At 39.3% G+C, this 16,738-nt stretch overlaps 2 protein-coding genes across 3 annotated transcripts in view; one reads left to right on the top strand and one right to left on the bottom strand.

The window, feature by feature from the left end:
* The window catches only part of PDE6H (phosphodiesterase 6H), a 186,692-nt gene that overhangs the window by 16,585 nt on the left and 153,369 nt on the right, over positions 1-16,738 (top strand). The gene's annotated exons all lie outside the window — the stretch shown is intronic.
* On the bottom strand, positions 2,581-16,501 carry ART4 (ADP-ribosyltransferase 4 (inactive) (Dombrock blood group)). Its single transcript, XM_025930125.2, has 3 exons — positions 15,729-16,501; positions 13,229-13,937; positions 2,581-5,671 (listed from the first exon to the last, which is right to left on the bottom strand). The coding sequence occupies exons 1-3, from the start codon at positions 15,912-15,914 to the stop codon at positions 5,580-5,582; spliced, it is 987 nt and encodes a 328-aa protein (XP_025785910.1). The 5' UTR covers positions 15,915-16,501; the 3' UTR covers positions 2,581-5,579.

The raw sequence follows: 16,738 nt of genomic DNA, 5'->3' as shown, positions 1-16,738 counted from the left end.
GTTATCATTAGATAATCTGGCAGAAACTACTGTTGAGACAGGACACGTATAAAATAAACTTCTGCATTTCTGTCCCTTATATACCCATCTCTGAAACATTAGTGCCTTAACTCTTATATGCCATCACTAAATACTTTTGGTATGATTTATCCAGAAGTGATTGATTGATTGATTTTTTAATGTTTATTTTTTATTTTTGAGAGAGACAGAGACAGAGCACAAGTGGGGGAGGGACAGAGAGAGAGGGAGACACAGAATCCGAAGCAGGCTCCAGGCTCTGAGCTGTTAGCACAGAGCCCGACGCGGAGCTCGAACTCATGAACTATGAGATCATCATGACCTGATCATGATGCTTAACCTACTGAGCCATCCAGGCGCTCCCAGAAGTAAATAAGATCAATGAAGGAAGAGTAGTTGTTTTCTTGCTTACTTGACTAAGACCAGAGCAAACAATTTATTCTTGTCTGTTTCCTACTGAAGTTTTGTGATTAGGAACTATTGGAGGTTGAAAATGGAGTTGCTCTAACCTTTCATGAAGACTGAAACACTTGTAGGATTTCTGAGATGTGCTTTTATGGGGGAAGAAAAGTTAGACAAGTCCCTTTGCCTACCAGAAAGTCTTTGACGCTTATTCAGTGGGAAGAAGCATATGCTTTCAACATTGCCATATTCTACATGAACCTAATAAGAACTTCATTGAGACTAAGAGAAGCAATTAGTAACTTGCGTTCTTTAAAAATTTTTTTTAATGTTTTATTTATTTTTGAGAGCAAGAGAGAGCATGAGCGGGGTAGGGGCAGAGAGCGAGGGAGACACAGGATCCAAAACAGGCTCTAGGCTCTGGTCTGTCAGTGCAGAGCCCGACGCAGGGCTCGAACTCACAGACCTTGAGATCATGACCTGAGCCGAAGTCCGACGCTTAACCGACTGAGGCACCCAGGCGCCCCAGTAATTTTAGTTCTTTATTGGAATTTTTTTTTCTGAGAATACCTAAGTTTTTTCCTCGTGTAAACATTTTCTCATCTAAAGCTTTAAGTCCCATTTTCTTCTTTAAAGAGAAAACATATTTCCTTATACTTAAAAAAAGTCTGCAGCATGAGAAACTAAAAGGGAAAGAGATGGTGGGCATTTGATGGAGGGGGGAAGATGGCACTCAGTTTGTGTACTTTTTAGCCTGCGATGCAGTCACTTCCACCAAGGTTCCCAGGTCACCTCCTCAGTCATGGCTACTTTGAGGTTGCACTTTTGCTAACCTGAGTCAGGAGCTCAGCTCCAAAGCCAAGGCTGTCATTGGAATCACCACTATAATTTTAAAGTAGGAATCTCTTCCTTGCTCCCTAACAATAAGACCTTCCGAACATCCTGTGGCAAGGGCCATGGGGATTTTGACCATTTCCAGGGTTTAGAGGGTTTGCAAAAAGGATGAGTTTCATTACACGGAGTCTGCAGTTTCTCTCAGCTCCAATGCTGAAACCTTGTTTGTTTGCAATAGGTATGCATTAATAGCTGTCTTATTTTGAGGACATTCTTGAGCTGATCCATTTCTATCCTGACTTCAAAAATACGCATATATAAATGGGAGGAGGGAGACGTGGCTCTCACTTTGTTACTTTTTCTGAAACTGTGTGTATTCAGGTTTTCACCTGCTTTCTCTTGGTCTTAAGATTGTGTCCCAGGATATTACAACAGCAGGGGGAGTCACATGGAAATGAATGGGACAAGGGCCAAGAAAAGTCTTGGGCAGAGTCTTTCTGTGAAATGACTGGAAGAATGACTGGTGGCAGTTCTAGGGAAGTCCTCACCACATGTCAATGGGAACGACAGCTAGTGTTATCCCTTGACCTCAGAGATGGGCAGTGCATCAGTAAGAGTGGTTTTCAGATGCTGGTGGCTCCTGTGAGGCTGGCCATCACTGACAGTGCCTCTCACAGATATTCCCCCACCACCCAGGACCGCTAATCTTCCCACATTGATGACTTCTTGGTGGTGGCTGCTTCCCAGCCTGTGGAGATACTGTGTGTGTGTCGGTGGGGAAGCCTCACTCCTTTCCAACCTATTACTCTTGTTTAATGTTTCTCTCAAATTCTTTGTTTTGGGTTCCTCTCATTTTCTATCAGTTCCTCCAGGTTTTGAAAAGCAGCATGGGGAAGACTCACTAGTTTCTACCTCTTACCTAGTTTCAGTCCTCCTCAGGGGCCACGAGCCCAGTGTGAACTAACTGAATGAAGCATAAGTGGGGACAAAAATGTGAACTGCCATAAAGCAAAACAAAATGAAACACACGGGCATTTACTATGAGAAAATAAAGAAAAGAAGGAAGGAAAGAGGAAGGAAGGAAAACAAGGAAGGAAAGTAGGAAGGGAGTCCTGTAATACTTGTAATGCTTTTTTTTTCTTCACGTTTTCTCACTTGCCAATGTTTGGTACGTGTTGGCATCTCTGAAAGCATCTAGTTCAATGAATGTTTGTTGAATTTTACGAAATCAAGAGCTGGTTCATAGAGCATAAGTCAATTTGATTCTGATCATGACACAACTCAGGCCAAGAATCCTGGCTCCCCAGGCAAATCAAACTCTACAGAAATTTTCTTTCACTGGCTTTATTATTTTTCAAAGTAATAGCAAACAGAGAAATTCACGACAATCAGATAGGCATATTAGAACACTAAATTATAAAGATAAAAATAAAATAATAGATGAGGCCAGATAACTTTTTGTGTACACAAAAAGGAGAGAAGCATGTTTTATTTTAATAAAAATTACTATAGGAGGGAAATACTATGCAACTTTATAACACCAGCTCTTTTAACAATTCATGTGAATTTGTGCACAGTCAAGCGTCCATTTTATCTTCAAAGGTATCCCGGAAGAAAAAAAAGAGCAGAAATTACAGTGAAATTTTTGAAAGTGATGTCCTAAAATTTCATGAACTTAGACTTTGAATTGATTTAAATCAACGGTCCACTTCACGGTTTTCTTGCACAAAAACTGTGGACCATAGAGAGAGATCAAGGGAACGTAAACTATGGACATTCATCCTTAACCTACAAATCTACATAATTCAAGGGAATAACTTCTATCTCTGGAGATTTGTTCTATAAAGCAGCAGCAGGATCGTAATCCCATAAGTCACAAGCCTGGAGGGCTTCTTAAACATAGGTTCTAAGTTTCTGATTCCATGGATTGGGATCAGGCCCTAGAGCTCACATTTCTAACAAATTCTTAAGGGACACTGATGCCGCAGGTGCTGGAGGCATGTGTTAAGAGTCACCTATTTAGAATGTCTTACTCAGAAAACTGATTTCTCATGGAGATCCAATGCATTAGACTGCCTTTTTAGCTTGACTGGGTGACTCTTTCCTCTCTGGTCCACATTACAGCTTCACTCTACCAGACCTACTTCCTGACCCTTAGGTACACTGGTCATTCCTATATCCTCCGACTCTCTCCTGCTCAGGTATCTCCTTTCTACCCATCTGAACCCCTTTCTCAAGCCTCATCTCTGATAGAAAGCTGTATCCAACCATAGGTCAGAAGGATCTCATTTTTCTCTAAACTTCGAGTGCTTATTTGTATACACGATGACACTAAGCACTTGACACATACCTACACTTACTATCTTCTTCCTCTAACCCCTTGCTCCACTCCCAGTGTTCCAAGACCTCGTTCAAATCCTGCCTCCTCCCTGAAGCCTTCCTGGCATCTCTTCTTGCCTCAGTTTGAAGGAGTCTCTCTTTTGAACTATCATGAACAGAAGGCTTGATTTCCCCCTTTCTTTTGCTATTTCCTCTGTGACTCGTTTATGTTCTTTTTTTAATTTCTCCCAAGAGATTGTAAACTCATGGAAGATCTGGCCTATGACATTCAACTTTTAATCCCCACAGTGTTTTGTACATAGTATGGTTCAATAAGTGCATTTATGTGGCACAGAAAAAAAAATAACATATGCAAGATGTTGGAAGGCTTTTCTATTGCTTCACTGAGGCTCACAGCAAAGCTTCTTCCCAGAGTCAGGCCTGCGGGACTCTACTCAGTAGCCACTAACCTGCCAAGGTCCCTGGGCAATAAATCAGGAATATTGTGTTTATGGAAATTTTATCCTTGCTTTATTAGGTATAGAGACCAATGTAAGCTAGGTGACAGAGATGAGCTTGGCCCTATTCTCAAAATTCCGTGTAAAGTATTAGATGCCTGAATTCTCTACCAGGTGATTTTAGGCTAATTCTTCACTGAGTCTCTTCTCTCATGGCACGGTCCTTTTAGAAAGTTCTCCTGGGGTCAGTTAAGCTGATTTTACTTTCGTTGTTTCTTACTCAAATCTCAGAGGGGCTAAGTAGCATAGACTTTCAAAATTCAAAGGTATAGAGCTAGCCCTCACTTTCACTCCATTTAGCCCAATACTAAGGTCTTTGGAAATCCGCTAAAACAACCCCATTGCCCCACTCATATTGTATACTACTGAGGTGAGTTGGCGAACATTCCCAGCTGTGAAGTTCGATGATTTATACTCCCTTTCACTTAATTATTGTCACATAGTGGCGACTCAGTGTATCTTTGATATGTGCTTGGTTATCAGACTTTTTTTCTCCTACATCTTCTCCTTTATCTCCACACATATCTACATACATTCCTAATAAATGTACTTAAATTTTTGATGTTGACTTAAAATCCGCAATTTGCTGGAAAGTTCTTTCTAAATTAATATATGAATTTAAATTCTCACTTCTGTAATGTTTTAGAAACATGTGCAGCACCCCACTACTGGCAGTGAATGAATGAGATTTCACTAACATCTTGTATTAACTTTCCCTTTTATTTCTCAAGTTTTCGTATTTCCTCCTATCTAAGACTACACTGGTTTGGTCCTGAATGCTGATAAAAATCTCACACTTTAGTTATGTCTCTGGGCTTCAAAGCTTTTCCATCTGATGAAGAATTTGGTCTCTGCTTTCGAACTCAAGCTTCTCTGGTTTGTTCCTACTTAGGATTGCTAAAAAAAATAATGGAGAATCCTTGTATTCATGATTCCTTTAATTGCTTAAGGTAGGATATTCAATTCAAATTATTTATGCAAATATACTATTTATTGATTTCTGTAATACAAAAAGCCCAGGAGTCCAGTTTCAGGCACAATTGGATCTAGGGGCTCACTTACTCTCATCAAAATGGTTTCTTTTCATTCCTCAATTCTTCCTTCATTGTGTTCGCTCCATTCTCAAGGAGATAGAGTCTCCCCTGCTGGTGGCAAGATAGCTGCTTAGTAGCTCCAGGCTCCTACTCACTCTGCTTTCATTAATCTTCACTCAAAAAAAAAAGGCTCCCACCCCACTCCCAATCCTGATGCCAAAAAATTACCATGATTGTATCTCACTGGCTCTGGCTGGGTCCTTTTCTATTTCAGTATGAATCTCTGTGTCCAAGGAGAAGAAATATACGGAGTTACAGGTCCACTCACAGGCAGTGGGCTGAGTCAGCTCTGTATCAGTTGATGACTGGGCAGAGTGATTCCCCAAGGGTATTCAGGGTGCCCTGGCTGGCGTCAAGCAAAAGGGCACAGAGAAAGCAAAACCACAAGGTTCCTTTATACTCTACTTTTGGAAGAGATGACGACACTGGTCAAGAAGGAGAGAGAAGCAATAACCATGGGAGCTGGGTTGTACTTTTTGCTGGAAGCTGTAAAAACAAACACAAAGTTAGAGATGTTTTAGGTGGCAGAGAATTTTTTTTTAAATGACCTCATTTCTCCTTTGATTCACTTTTTTTTAAAGTTAGAAAATTCCTAATAAAAGTATTTTAAGTTGGCTACTTAAAAAAAATATTCTTTTCGATATTTTCTAACAGAACTCAGCTTGTTTATTTTGCAGATGATGAAACGGGCACCAAGAAGTTCACATATTTACTGCAGGTTACCCAGCTAGTAGGTATTTGAGATCTCCTGATTTGCCACCTTTATTATCATCAGCAGCACTCCCCCCATCACCCTTACCCCCATCTAATTACCATCAGCTTCATCATCATTATGAAAGCTAACATTGATTAAACAACTCATTCTGTGCTATGATCTATTTTAAGCACTTGATATAGATGAACTCATTTAATCCTCACAGGAAATCTATGCAGTGTTTATTCTTCATTATCCCCATTTTTCAGTTGGTAAAATGGTGACACAAAATGTGGAGAAATTTACCAAGCATCACACATCTTTTTAACCACTATATTGTTTCTCCATACTTTGCATGTCCATTTTTTAATTACAAAGTGGGCCAAGGGTATTCACACAATCTTGCTTGGTGTGTGGTGTGTGTGTGTGTGTGTGTGTGTGTGTGTGTGTGTACACTGCCTACACATGCATGCTCTTCACAGGAAGTATGAGGAAGGTTAGCAGGCAGTTAGATGTGGCTCATGGAAGCAAGACTGGAATACAAGAAACTATGTCAGGTATCACTACTAATTGGGAATTTAATGAGATGAGGATATAGAATGAGTTGGAAGATGGAAACCTTTAAAAAAGGCTCTAGATAAAGAGTGGAATCGCCTTTTTAACCAGGCTTCACTGATTATTTAGAGTAGAAAAGATGTTTAGGGTAGGAAGACTTTCAGCTCTGTGATTGCCTATTTAAACATCTCATTTGATAGGATGACCCGATGATGGAGAAATATTTTTCCACTACTTTCGCATAATAATGCGTAAAATCCTTTGAGTTTCCTGGAATTTCTTAGAATTCTATATATGCAAACAATATTTAAAGCCCCAGTTTTCACCAATAAGAGTAGACACGGAGAGTTAATAGCGGGTACAGAGTTCTAAGCTTTTGCCAAACTTTGTGTAAAACTATATTATCTGAACTCTCACAGGGACCTTGGAACCATTAATACCACTGTCGCAGGTTATTCATTATTCACTTCTTGTTTTGTTTTCTCTTCATTCAGGCTGAAGTCCCAAGGACCTCTGACCCTGCCTTTCCTCACTTTTTAACGGGATGAGATTCTACTGAAGAATTATCAGAAAATATTGATTGACAGCAAACCAATATAGCAGGTAGAAACTATGGTTATTGGAAGGAATTAGCTTTGGTCTTGAAGCTTTGCCTCTAGCCTACCTTTACCATGGTAGTCACTTTCACTGGGCCCCAGTTTTCTCATCTGTAAAATGAGAGCACCTTGAGGTTTTTGGAAATACTCGGATCACTGTCATTCCATTTTGTTTCACGGCTATTACAATGAGGCTCAAAGAAGTGACAGACATACAGATATTACTATTTTGAATCATACTCATCCTTCAAACCACCTATTAAGCCCCTTTCATAATAACCAGGATATTAAAAAAGCTTACTTTAATTTTATTTTCTCAGCTAAAGTAACTTTTCTTTCCTCTTTTGTTCCTTTTTTCTCTACCTTTCTTACAGTCATTAAATTTCTACCTCACACTTTATTATTTTTTTGCACAGACAATATCTTTGTTTAGGAGAATAAATGAAAAACATCTGTGAATTAAATTCAATGCAATCTACAAAATCTTTCATTTAAGGATAACTCACATTAAACTGACTTTTGTATTTGTTTTTACTTTTCTTCTAGACTATCTATTTAATTCTTTGTGTTCCCTCTGTCCCTAGTAGAGTGTTTTTCAAATTGGAGTTTGTGATGCATTGATGCCTTGTCATGACCATCACTCTTTAATAATGTCATAAAATGGGTTAGAATAAAAAACACTCTAGTTAAACGGCATGCAAAATGGTAACTGATTGTCGTGTGTGTGTGTGTGTGTGTGTGTGTTTGTAATTTATGTGTATGCAAAGTGAGTTATAATCTAGTCACAGTCACAGAGGATTAAGACTAATGGTAGGTTCTTAGTAATATTTTTGAACAGCAAATAAATCTCCTGAAAATACTCTAAAGAGAAAACTGTCATGGGCTTTTTGTCATAAAGCATGGGTAAAAGTTGTATTTTTGTCATTTGTAAGCTGAATGATCTCACATAAGCCATTTAACCTCTCTAAACCTCAGTATTCACATCAGTACAGTGGGGTCAGTAACCCAATGTACAGGGTGGTGGTAAGAATTAAACAGATAATGTGTGTGAAAACCTTTTGTAAATGAAATTGCTACATAAATATCATTTTACTAGTGACTTATAACCTCAATTTGGTCATCTATACCTTAGGGTATACAGCCTGGGGAGAACATGATTATTATACCTTTTATTTAATGAATTCTGAATCTGCGAATTATACCGGATTGTTCAGAAAGAGTCAATCCCTTGAAAAAAACAGAAAAAGCTAAAACTGACATACAGCGTATCTAGGTAATCTGGTATTTGGAGCCGAATGCTATCTATAGCTCGTTTCTGTCAAAATGCAGAGATTAATGAGTGTCATTATTTTAGAGTTATCTAGGAAAAAGTTGGCACTCAAACAATGGTAAGCATTGTTTCTTCCGCCTCTTCTTTTGTTTTATTTTTAACTCTCAATGTCACTGAAGCACACATTTGTGCCATTAAACTATTATTCCACTTCCATGTGCAAAGTACCTTGCAGAGTTTTTCAATTGTGTTTGAGAGAGTGGATACCAAGTACTACCACAACATTCCCTCTTGCCCCATTTTATGAATAAAGAAACAGGCTTATAGGCTGTCATTTGCACAAGGCCACGTAGCTATTAACATATGTCCAGCCCATCCTGGCTCCAAAGTCTTCTCTTTCCACCATGCTGTGGTGGTTTCCACCATCCTAGATTCATTCAGTTACTCATTCTTTCATGCATTCGGGTGAGATAGACACTATCCTTCAAGAGTAATATGATATCACAAATAGGGAAAACTTGTTTGAGATAAAGCCCAGAGTCAGAGAACACAGGAAACAGGAAGTTAATAAAATAAATAATATGTAACAGTAATAGTAGCTGAAAGTTTGGAGTACTTACTAGCATCAGGTATTGTTCTAAGAGCTTTTACATGCATAAGTCATTTTATACTCACTAGAATATTATAAGGTAGGTTTTTATTAAAATTTCCCCCTGTGTTACATATAAAGAAACGGAAGCATGGAAGAACTAAGCCATTTGTCCATGTCCTTACTGCTAGTAACTGGCAAAGTTAACATGTAAAACCAGGCTTGCTACAAACAATTGACTGTATTTTTTTCTAGAAACATGCTTAAGAATTTTGATTATGTGAAACATTTTAACAAATAAATCCTTCCTTGTGAATCCAACGATATAGAACAGAGCATGTATTTGTGTGTGTACAGATTTTTGGCACCGGATTATTTTCTTGAACAAAGCAACATTTAAGGACAAATAACTGACATAACATATTTCGAATGTTTCAGTGAGCATGAAAACATCTGTTTCTATGGTAACCAGTATAGGTCATATGAGGGGTGAGAGAAGAATTAGAAGGGAGAGCTGTTAGTTTAGAATGTCTTAAATGATTTGTCTTTTTCAAATTGACTCGCTTAAATATATTATGCTACCAATTTGACCTGCTGACTCTCTGAAGGCGACAGATTCCTGGGTGCTCTTTGAACTTGGGAATCGTAGTTACAAGTTAACAGAACCAATTTTGAAATAAATTGAAGGACTGAAGAAGCTATGCTCTCTAATCTACTGTCTTTTCATTGGGAGAATTATGGTGTCCTGGCTGACCAATTTTAAAGGTCTTCGTGTTGTCTTTCAAATATGTTGTCTGTCAGATTAAGAGGGAACAGGAGAGGAAACAAGTCACTGGCTGAGAGGGACTTGTTGAGACATAAGATAGTTTGTGGCTTCTGCTTAGGAAAAAAATTGAAGGGATAAGAAACAGGTGAGAGGACTCCGGTTTCATGAGGAATTAGATATCAGTAGAATACCATCTGTGCAGCCCTAGACTGAGGTTGATGGTGAACAATATCAGTTACCTAGAAAAACAGGTCTGGAGAGAGTCCACTGATCTTACTCCCTTCCAGTGAAGGACTCCCAGAAAAGAAAACACACCGCCACCTTCCTCCTTCCGTTGTTCATGTATGGATCAATCCAATACTGCTCCAAGATGTTGGGATAAGTGGAGTGTTACTTGTTAGTTAACAGAAATGACTTCAGGAAAGTTTCAGAAATAGCTTACTCATTGAGAAAACAAATACCACTGCAGTGAATGGCTGCAAGCATCGTGAAATTAATCAAACTTTTTTTTGTAGTGAGTAGAGATAGGTGGATATTGGTTGTGTTTGTCTCAAGATTAGTCTTTTTGTCCTCAACTAAAGTGTCTATGCTAACCACCAGCCAATGGCAGCCTTGAGGCTTCCCTCAGTTGACTTCCCTAAGGGGTTTAGGGAAGGCAGAACCAGAGGATGGAGGAGCCTTCTCTGCAACTTTCAGCCAGAGCCAAAGGAGTCAAAGGAAGAATGGCATCACAGCAGCTTGGGCTTGTTCCTCTCCCTCTTTCAATCTCCCAAATAGTTTTGTAGTTGTGCTGGCTGGGAAGACACTCCAACTCCAGCTCTTGGCCTACCATGTAATGCCTCTGACCAAAACATCACCTTCTATGACCAGTGGTAGTTTCATTCCACCATTTACAATTTCTTCCCAAGACTGCACAGTTGGGGAATTTCTAGGAAAGATTTAGATATAATAACTCACATTGCAAGTGCTCACATTCCAGATCATTTATATTGTGGCTACAGCTCCTTAGTTTTTGACTAGGGGTTGAGCTTTCTAGAATATTTTCTCATTCTAGTAAGTATTGAAACTGTTTTTAGTCAATTGCGTTATCTGGTCATCTGACCCAAGTCCCAGGTCATGTAGAGGCATTGAAAGAGAATGCTTCATTTATTCACTTATTCAACAAATACAGATTAAGTACCTCTGGTTCCAGGAGACTAAAATTAATATCGGTTAAGGCTTATTTATCATATACTATATGCTAGGGAATGTAGAAATTCTTTAGTGTTTTATTTTATTTTCCCAAGAGCCCTGTGGGGCTCTGTTATGATGCTCCTTACATAGCTGAAGAAACATAAGGAGTTTAAGCAACTGGATTGAGAACACAACTAAAACATAGTACCAGTTGGACAGGAATTTAGACAGAGTGGATCTGGGGTCCAAGTGCCTGGATTCCATGCCAAGCTCTTAAATACTATGTAGTCATATCCTGGCTCACAAAAAGCTTACAGAGCAGTACAAGATTATTGATTCCCTTAAGTATGATTTGTGATTCCAAAGATCCAGTCAAGACCAACCAAGCTTCCAGAATCTAGTGATATGCATGGCTACTCCAGCTAAGCCTTAACTCAAAGCTGTGCTTGAGTTGTTTCCTGACAGGAAAGCAAGGGTCATTAATTTGGTGTGGAGGGTCTTGAAACACCTTTTCTTTGAGACTTACAGAGAAGAGAGTATGGGTAATTGTTTGTATTATATTCTCCTTTTTCTCAGTTTCCTGAAAGCTACAAACATCATGAAATTAATACATTTTTTTGGTAATAAGTAGAGATAGGTGGATATTGGTTGTGTCAATGCCCTACAACTTTTTACTTAATATATTTTATTGTGCTCATCAACCTAGTAGAAAAATTTTTCTGTCTCAACTTCATCATGATGAGGATGAAGCAACCGTGTCATAGTCAAGTATAGTTCCAAAGAATCCTGGAAACTGGCTATGAATGTTCTCATTTATTATCAAAATCTCACTGTTTTCTTCATACTCTAGTGTTTCATATTCTCCTCTGCAAACACTAATCTCTTGGTTCTGTGGAACAGATATTCATTTCACGCATTGTACTGCCTACCACACTTCCAAGGAGAGGCAGGAGGAGATAAAAGTGTTGGTAGGTCACCTCTCCCCTGGTCTGTGTTTGCAGATAGCACCAGAGTGAGCAGGCCCAAGACTTCAGCGTGGATGATAGTTTCAAGATCTTTGTAACACTGTAGCCCCAAAATTTTGAGAAACGCTGACAGCCTGAATTACTAACAGTACCTATAGTGATGGAGTGGAGAAAGATTCAGGGATATTTCAAAGGTAGACACTGCAGTTGTGTGAGTGGGAATGAGTGCACAGGTGGATAAGGACGGTCTTCCTTCTGAATCAAACAGGGCACAGCACTTGCTACAGAAGTACCCTTTTGTGCAGTGACTGTGGCTGGCAACATACAGGGATGGAAAGGAGTCAGCCATGTATTTTTCTAAAAAAGGCCTTAACATATATTTGTGTTTCATGATGTCTCCAATTCCTCCTGCTTCAGTTCATTTTTTTCATGGTATCATCAGAGCTCTTGCTCAAATACTGCTCTAATCGACATTCCATTCCTTAAAAACTTCCAATGACTTCCCATTATCTATAGCATGAAATTTGAAAAGTCCTCAGCATAGAATACAAGAGTTTTAATGGTCTAGCTCATCTGAATCTTTCCACTCCAATCAATCCCATATTCCCTTTCTACTCTTCCTATGTCCTACACCTCCTACATTCCAACCCTCCAGAATCGTGGAGATTCCCTAAAGACACCAGCTATTTGAAATCTGTGATTCAGCATATGCTGTTTTCTGCTTGCAATGGCTTTTCCTCTCTTCTTTCACTGAAAGCCCCATGTGGTCCTCTATCTCAAGTCCCATGTGGTCCTCTATTCTGAAGGCTTTCTTACTTTCTCCAGAGACAATGAATAGCTTCCTGCATAGGGAAGCCACAGCTGTTGCTTAAACATCTAGTGTGTTGCTTAGTGCTTTTGAGTGTGGACAGTTGTTCATATTTCCATTTCTCATTAGACTAAAAATCTCCCTAGGATAATGATCTTGCTTTATTCATTTCACATTGCCTGGGGTCTCCCATTCCAGTTCCTGGAACATAGAAGATAGTTAATAGATAAGAGTGAATGAATAAATCATGCTTCCTGCTTTACTGTCAGCACTCCTTATTCCTGTAATGGCCATGACAAAAAAAAAAAAATGAGTTAGAGGGAGAAGGTAAAAATACTATATTTTATGTGCTATTTTTTTCAGTAGAGGTTTACTCTCTGTGTCTAGAATGCCCCACTGCAGAAATACATTTTTTTTTCTAGAGGTAGTTTAGCAGAAAGAAGAGAAGGGAAACCAAGAAAGAAGGCAGATTATCTCTAATCTGTCAGTTCCACCATCCCTGAAGGCCAGTTTCCATGGTTTTGGCCTTTCCCTCAACAAGCTTACCCAGAAAAATAACTTTTGTAAAAGAACAGTGGTCTGTGATCCTGATTAGAGTGGATTCAATTTAGATCAATAATATAATACCTTTTAGTAGCTGACAGTTATATGTGCTCTGGTTCCCAGCTGACTGCAATTGCAACCAATTTCCTCTTGGGTTGTAGCTCATATTTACAACTTTGAACAACTCATAGGGAGGGACCAGGACCTCCTTCTTGACAGAGACTTCTTCTACAGGTGCACCCAGACAGGTGAATATGGTAAATAGAGTTTGGTTTTCAGACTTCTGTGTGTCTTCTTTTCGGAGGGAGGTGGAGAGGAATTGGCCAAATCGGATGGTGGCACCTCTGTAGGCTTCCAAATTGATACCCTTCATCTCATGATGCACCTCATAACACAATGAGTTATTCTTCCCCACTATCTCTTTCCTTAGCAGCTGGATTGCTGAGGTCAGGTAGTAGTGTAGGTATTTGAAATGGAATGAATGTTTATACTGCCGTGGAGTCCTAGTAGCACTGGCCATGGCTCTGATGAAGTCTGTGCGAATGCTATTGTTTGATGTATAAACTGAGATGGCCACAGCATGCGTAATATTAATGTTCTTGGGGAGATCTTTTTCTTGGTTCAACCAGGTTAAATAGGCATTACTCCAGACCCTGTAGTAATTTCTATGTGTTTCTATTTCTTTTGTGAAATAATCCCCTTGACTTAGCTTCTCCATGACCTGCTGGCTGCATCCTTGGTACTGATCATCAAAGGAATTTGGTGCCAAGTCAAAGTTGATGTTAATGGCAACCTATAAGAAAAGAAAAATATTGATTTTAACCATTCATATCAGATGGTAGGTGTGTTGGCTGACTTGCTATACTCCATAAAGCCAAGTCTTTGCTTCAAAACTTATTTGCTGAAGTAAGTTTCATTCATATTCATTACACACTGCCCCAGTATGCCCTGCATCAGTGACCTGTGTTAGAGATTGAATTTGGGTTGATAAATATTACTAAAAGCTCAAAAAACCCTCATCTCCTCAGGGAGGAAGTGACCCTTCTTGTGTAACCAAAAACAGTATTTCTGCACAGGGAGTACTTTGAAGAAAAAAATTGTAATCTTAAAGTTTATGTATACCTTCTGCTTCCCCTGTTGATTCCCTCCACATTCTCTCATGGGTGTTAAGAAATATCTCTGTAGGTGAATACTTAAAACCTATATTAAGTCTTTGAACTTTATTTAAGAAAAACCTTCAGTAATGAGTAATGTTGGGTTCTCCCAAGGGGGCCCCAGTATATAACAGCCCTCTTTTCTGACCAATTGAAAAAATTGAGGGGGGTGGGAAAGCATATATGAAGGTTAAAATAACATCTTTACTACTGAACTGTTGGGGCACACATCTTTAAGTCTGATGGAAAGTAGATTTGCTAAGAGTAAACCTCAGAATGAGGCAGACCTGCCTACTTAGCTGTAGACAGTGTTGGACTGTGGTCCTGCTCAAAGTAAGATTCTGGTCATGGAGGTACACGGAGCTCATGCCCTTTGCCATCAGGCTAACTCCCAGGAAGAAGAGCAGACTCAAACTCATAATACCCAGTTATTAATCCTAATGTTACCAATCAAGTAAATTTGCCCAGCTCCAGAGGAGAAGTACAGTGGTCAGGAGTATGCCGAAGATAGTTCCTCCTCTTAGGAGACAGGAGTGGGAAAAAGACATTTTCTCATTGGTAGTCCATAGAATGTTACTTATTAATATCTAGTCCATATTAAACTGAAGTTAGAGATTTGAATACAAATTCATTAAGCATCATCAGTCCATATTTTTTAGAGCCCTATTTTCAATTATCCAAATTCCAAGATGTTTTCTTCTTGGCAAAGAAACTGTGCTTTTCTAATAGACAGTACTCATTATATTAGGAGATAAGATTCCATCCACTCAATGTCAAAGATGTTGCAGCTAACACTCAAAGACATACCATTTGGTGTTTTTACTGTTATTTATGATGAAAAGATGTTTAGTTTTATGTAAAATGGAACAGACTTTTAAGATTGCTTAATGATTTTAACCAATAGCTCTTTATGGAAGATTTACAAATAGTTCTACAGAATCTATTTACGCTAAAAGAAGCCAAAATCAATAATATCATGTTCTGTTCAATCTTGTAAGCTCTAAAAACTTTACTATATTACTCGATCTCAAATATGTACTTTGTTATCTCTTAACAGTAGGTTATTTTTCCTTATGCAGAACTTTAAATTATAATACTTCTTGTGACTTGATCCATATGACACAGTCTAAAGTCAAATAGGCTATTTTGTACCACTTGTCCTAAAGAAGCAGTGTTTCACTTAAGTTTTATGGAGGAGAATCAAGAAAATAACACTATGCCCCTAGCTTCCATAATGCCAAATTTATAAACTCTAAAGAATTCCACAATTGTTGATCATTGTTTTCAACCCCCTTCACTAAGCATTACTTGTTAAAATGTCTGAAAGAAATTAGAACCAAGTGACTAAAGGTCATTTAAAGGTTGTCACCAGGAAAGTGCCCCGCTGGAGCACTCACCATAAAGAAATCTCCTCTTTAATTGTGCCCTACCTCAGAACTCCCGGAGGGTGTCTGCAAGGCAGAGAACAGCATCAGGAGAGGAAGCTGCTTTGGAAGGAGCCAGATTCTCAGCACAGGGGCTGTAGGAGTAGTTGGGAAAAGAGTCCTCCTGCATCTGTTGGTCAATGGATGGTATTTGTTTGTGTTAAAAGTACTTCTTTGCTCTTGCGGCTTCATCCTGAAACGAGTGTTCAGTGTTCTCCTTTGGGAACCTTCCTTGTTCACATCTTGTTGATGACTACCAGCCAGCAGTTTTCTGAGGGAAGAGATCAACTCCAACTTACTTGCAGAGCTGATATTTCTGTGAAATAGCCAGATTTGTGCACCAAAAAAGGGATTCTAAAGTGAACTTGTTACGTTTCCCATTAAAAAAAATCCCTTATCTAGTCTGTGTGGGGGAATTCCAAAGGCCTGTTAAAGGTCAGGCTCAGCAGCTCAACCTTAACTTTCTCAGGAAGACAGGAAAAGGCACAAGCTGTACAGCGTCTGGGGCCAAGCGACATTATCTTGAGCTGCAGGGTTTCATCGCGAGTGATATGATTGGCTCCCATAGGTTGCTGGAAAGATGCCACCTCAAGGTGGGTCTATGTGAGGTACATTTGGTGCCGCTGATAGGCCGCCCCTGCCCAGAAGGGGCTGATAAGAAGCAGCACACCTTTTAGGGTTACTGTGAAAAAGAAGGCTCTCATTGCTGCTTTCCCACGATAGCCTTGAAACTCTCTAATCCAGAAACTCTTCCTGTTGGGGTCACAGCTCTTCTGTTTTCTCTTCTGAAGGCATCAGATCCTCTATCCACACTATTTCAGTATAGTGAATCCTACTGACTACTGTCAGAAGACAGCCTCTGAACAGCTGACATCAATCAAAAGCAGGGTCCAGTGTGCTGAGTTAATGCAGCACAAGTGTTCTGTTAGACATTCTCTCTCAGGCACTTCCCTCTCTAGTTTGAACATCTTTCATCTGTTCCCAATCATTGGGATAATTGTTTTTCTTGCAAATCT

Source organism: Puma concolor, chromosome B4 (assembly GCF_028749965.1).
Source record: "Puma concolor isolate L17-30 chromosome B4, mPumCon1.1.hap2, whole genome shotgun sequence".
Taxonomy (NCBI): domain Eukaryota; kingdom Metazoa; phylum Chordata; class Mammalia; order Carnivora; family Felidae; genus Puma; species Puma concolor.
This window is presented reverse-complemented; position numbering and strand designations above follow the sequence as displayed.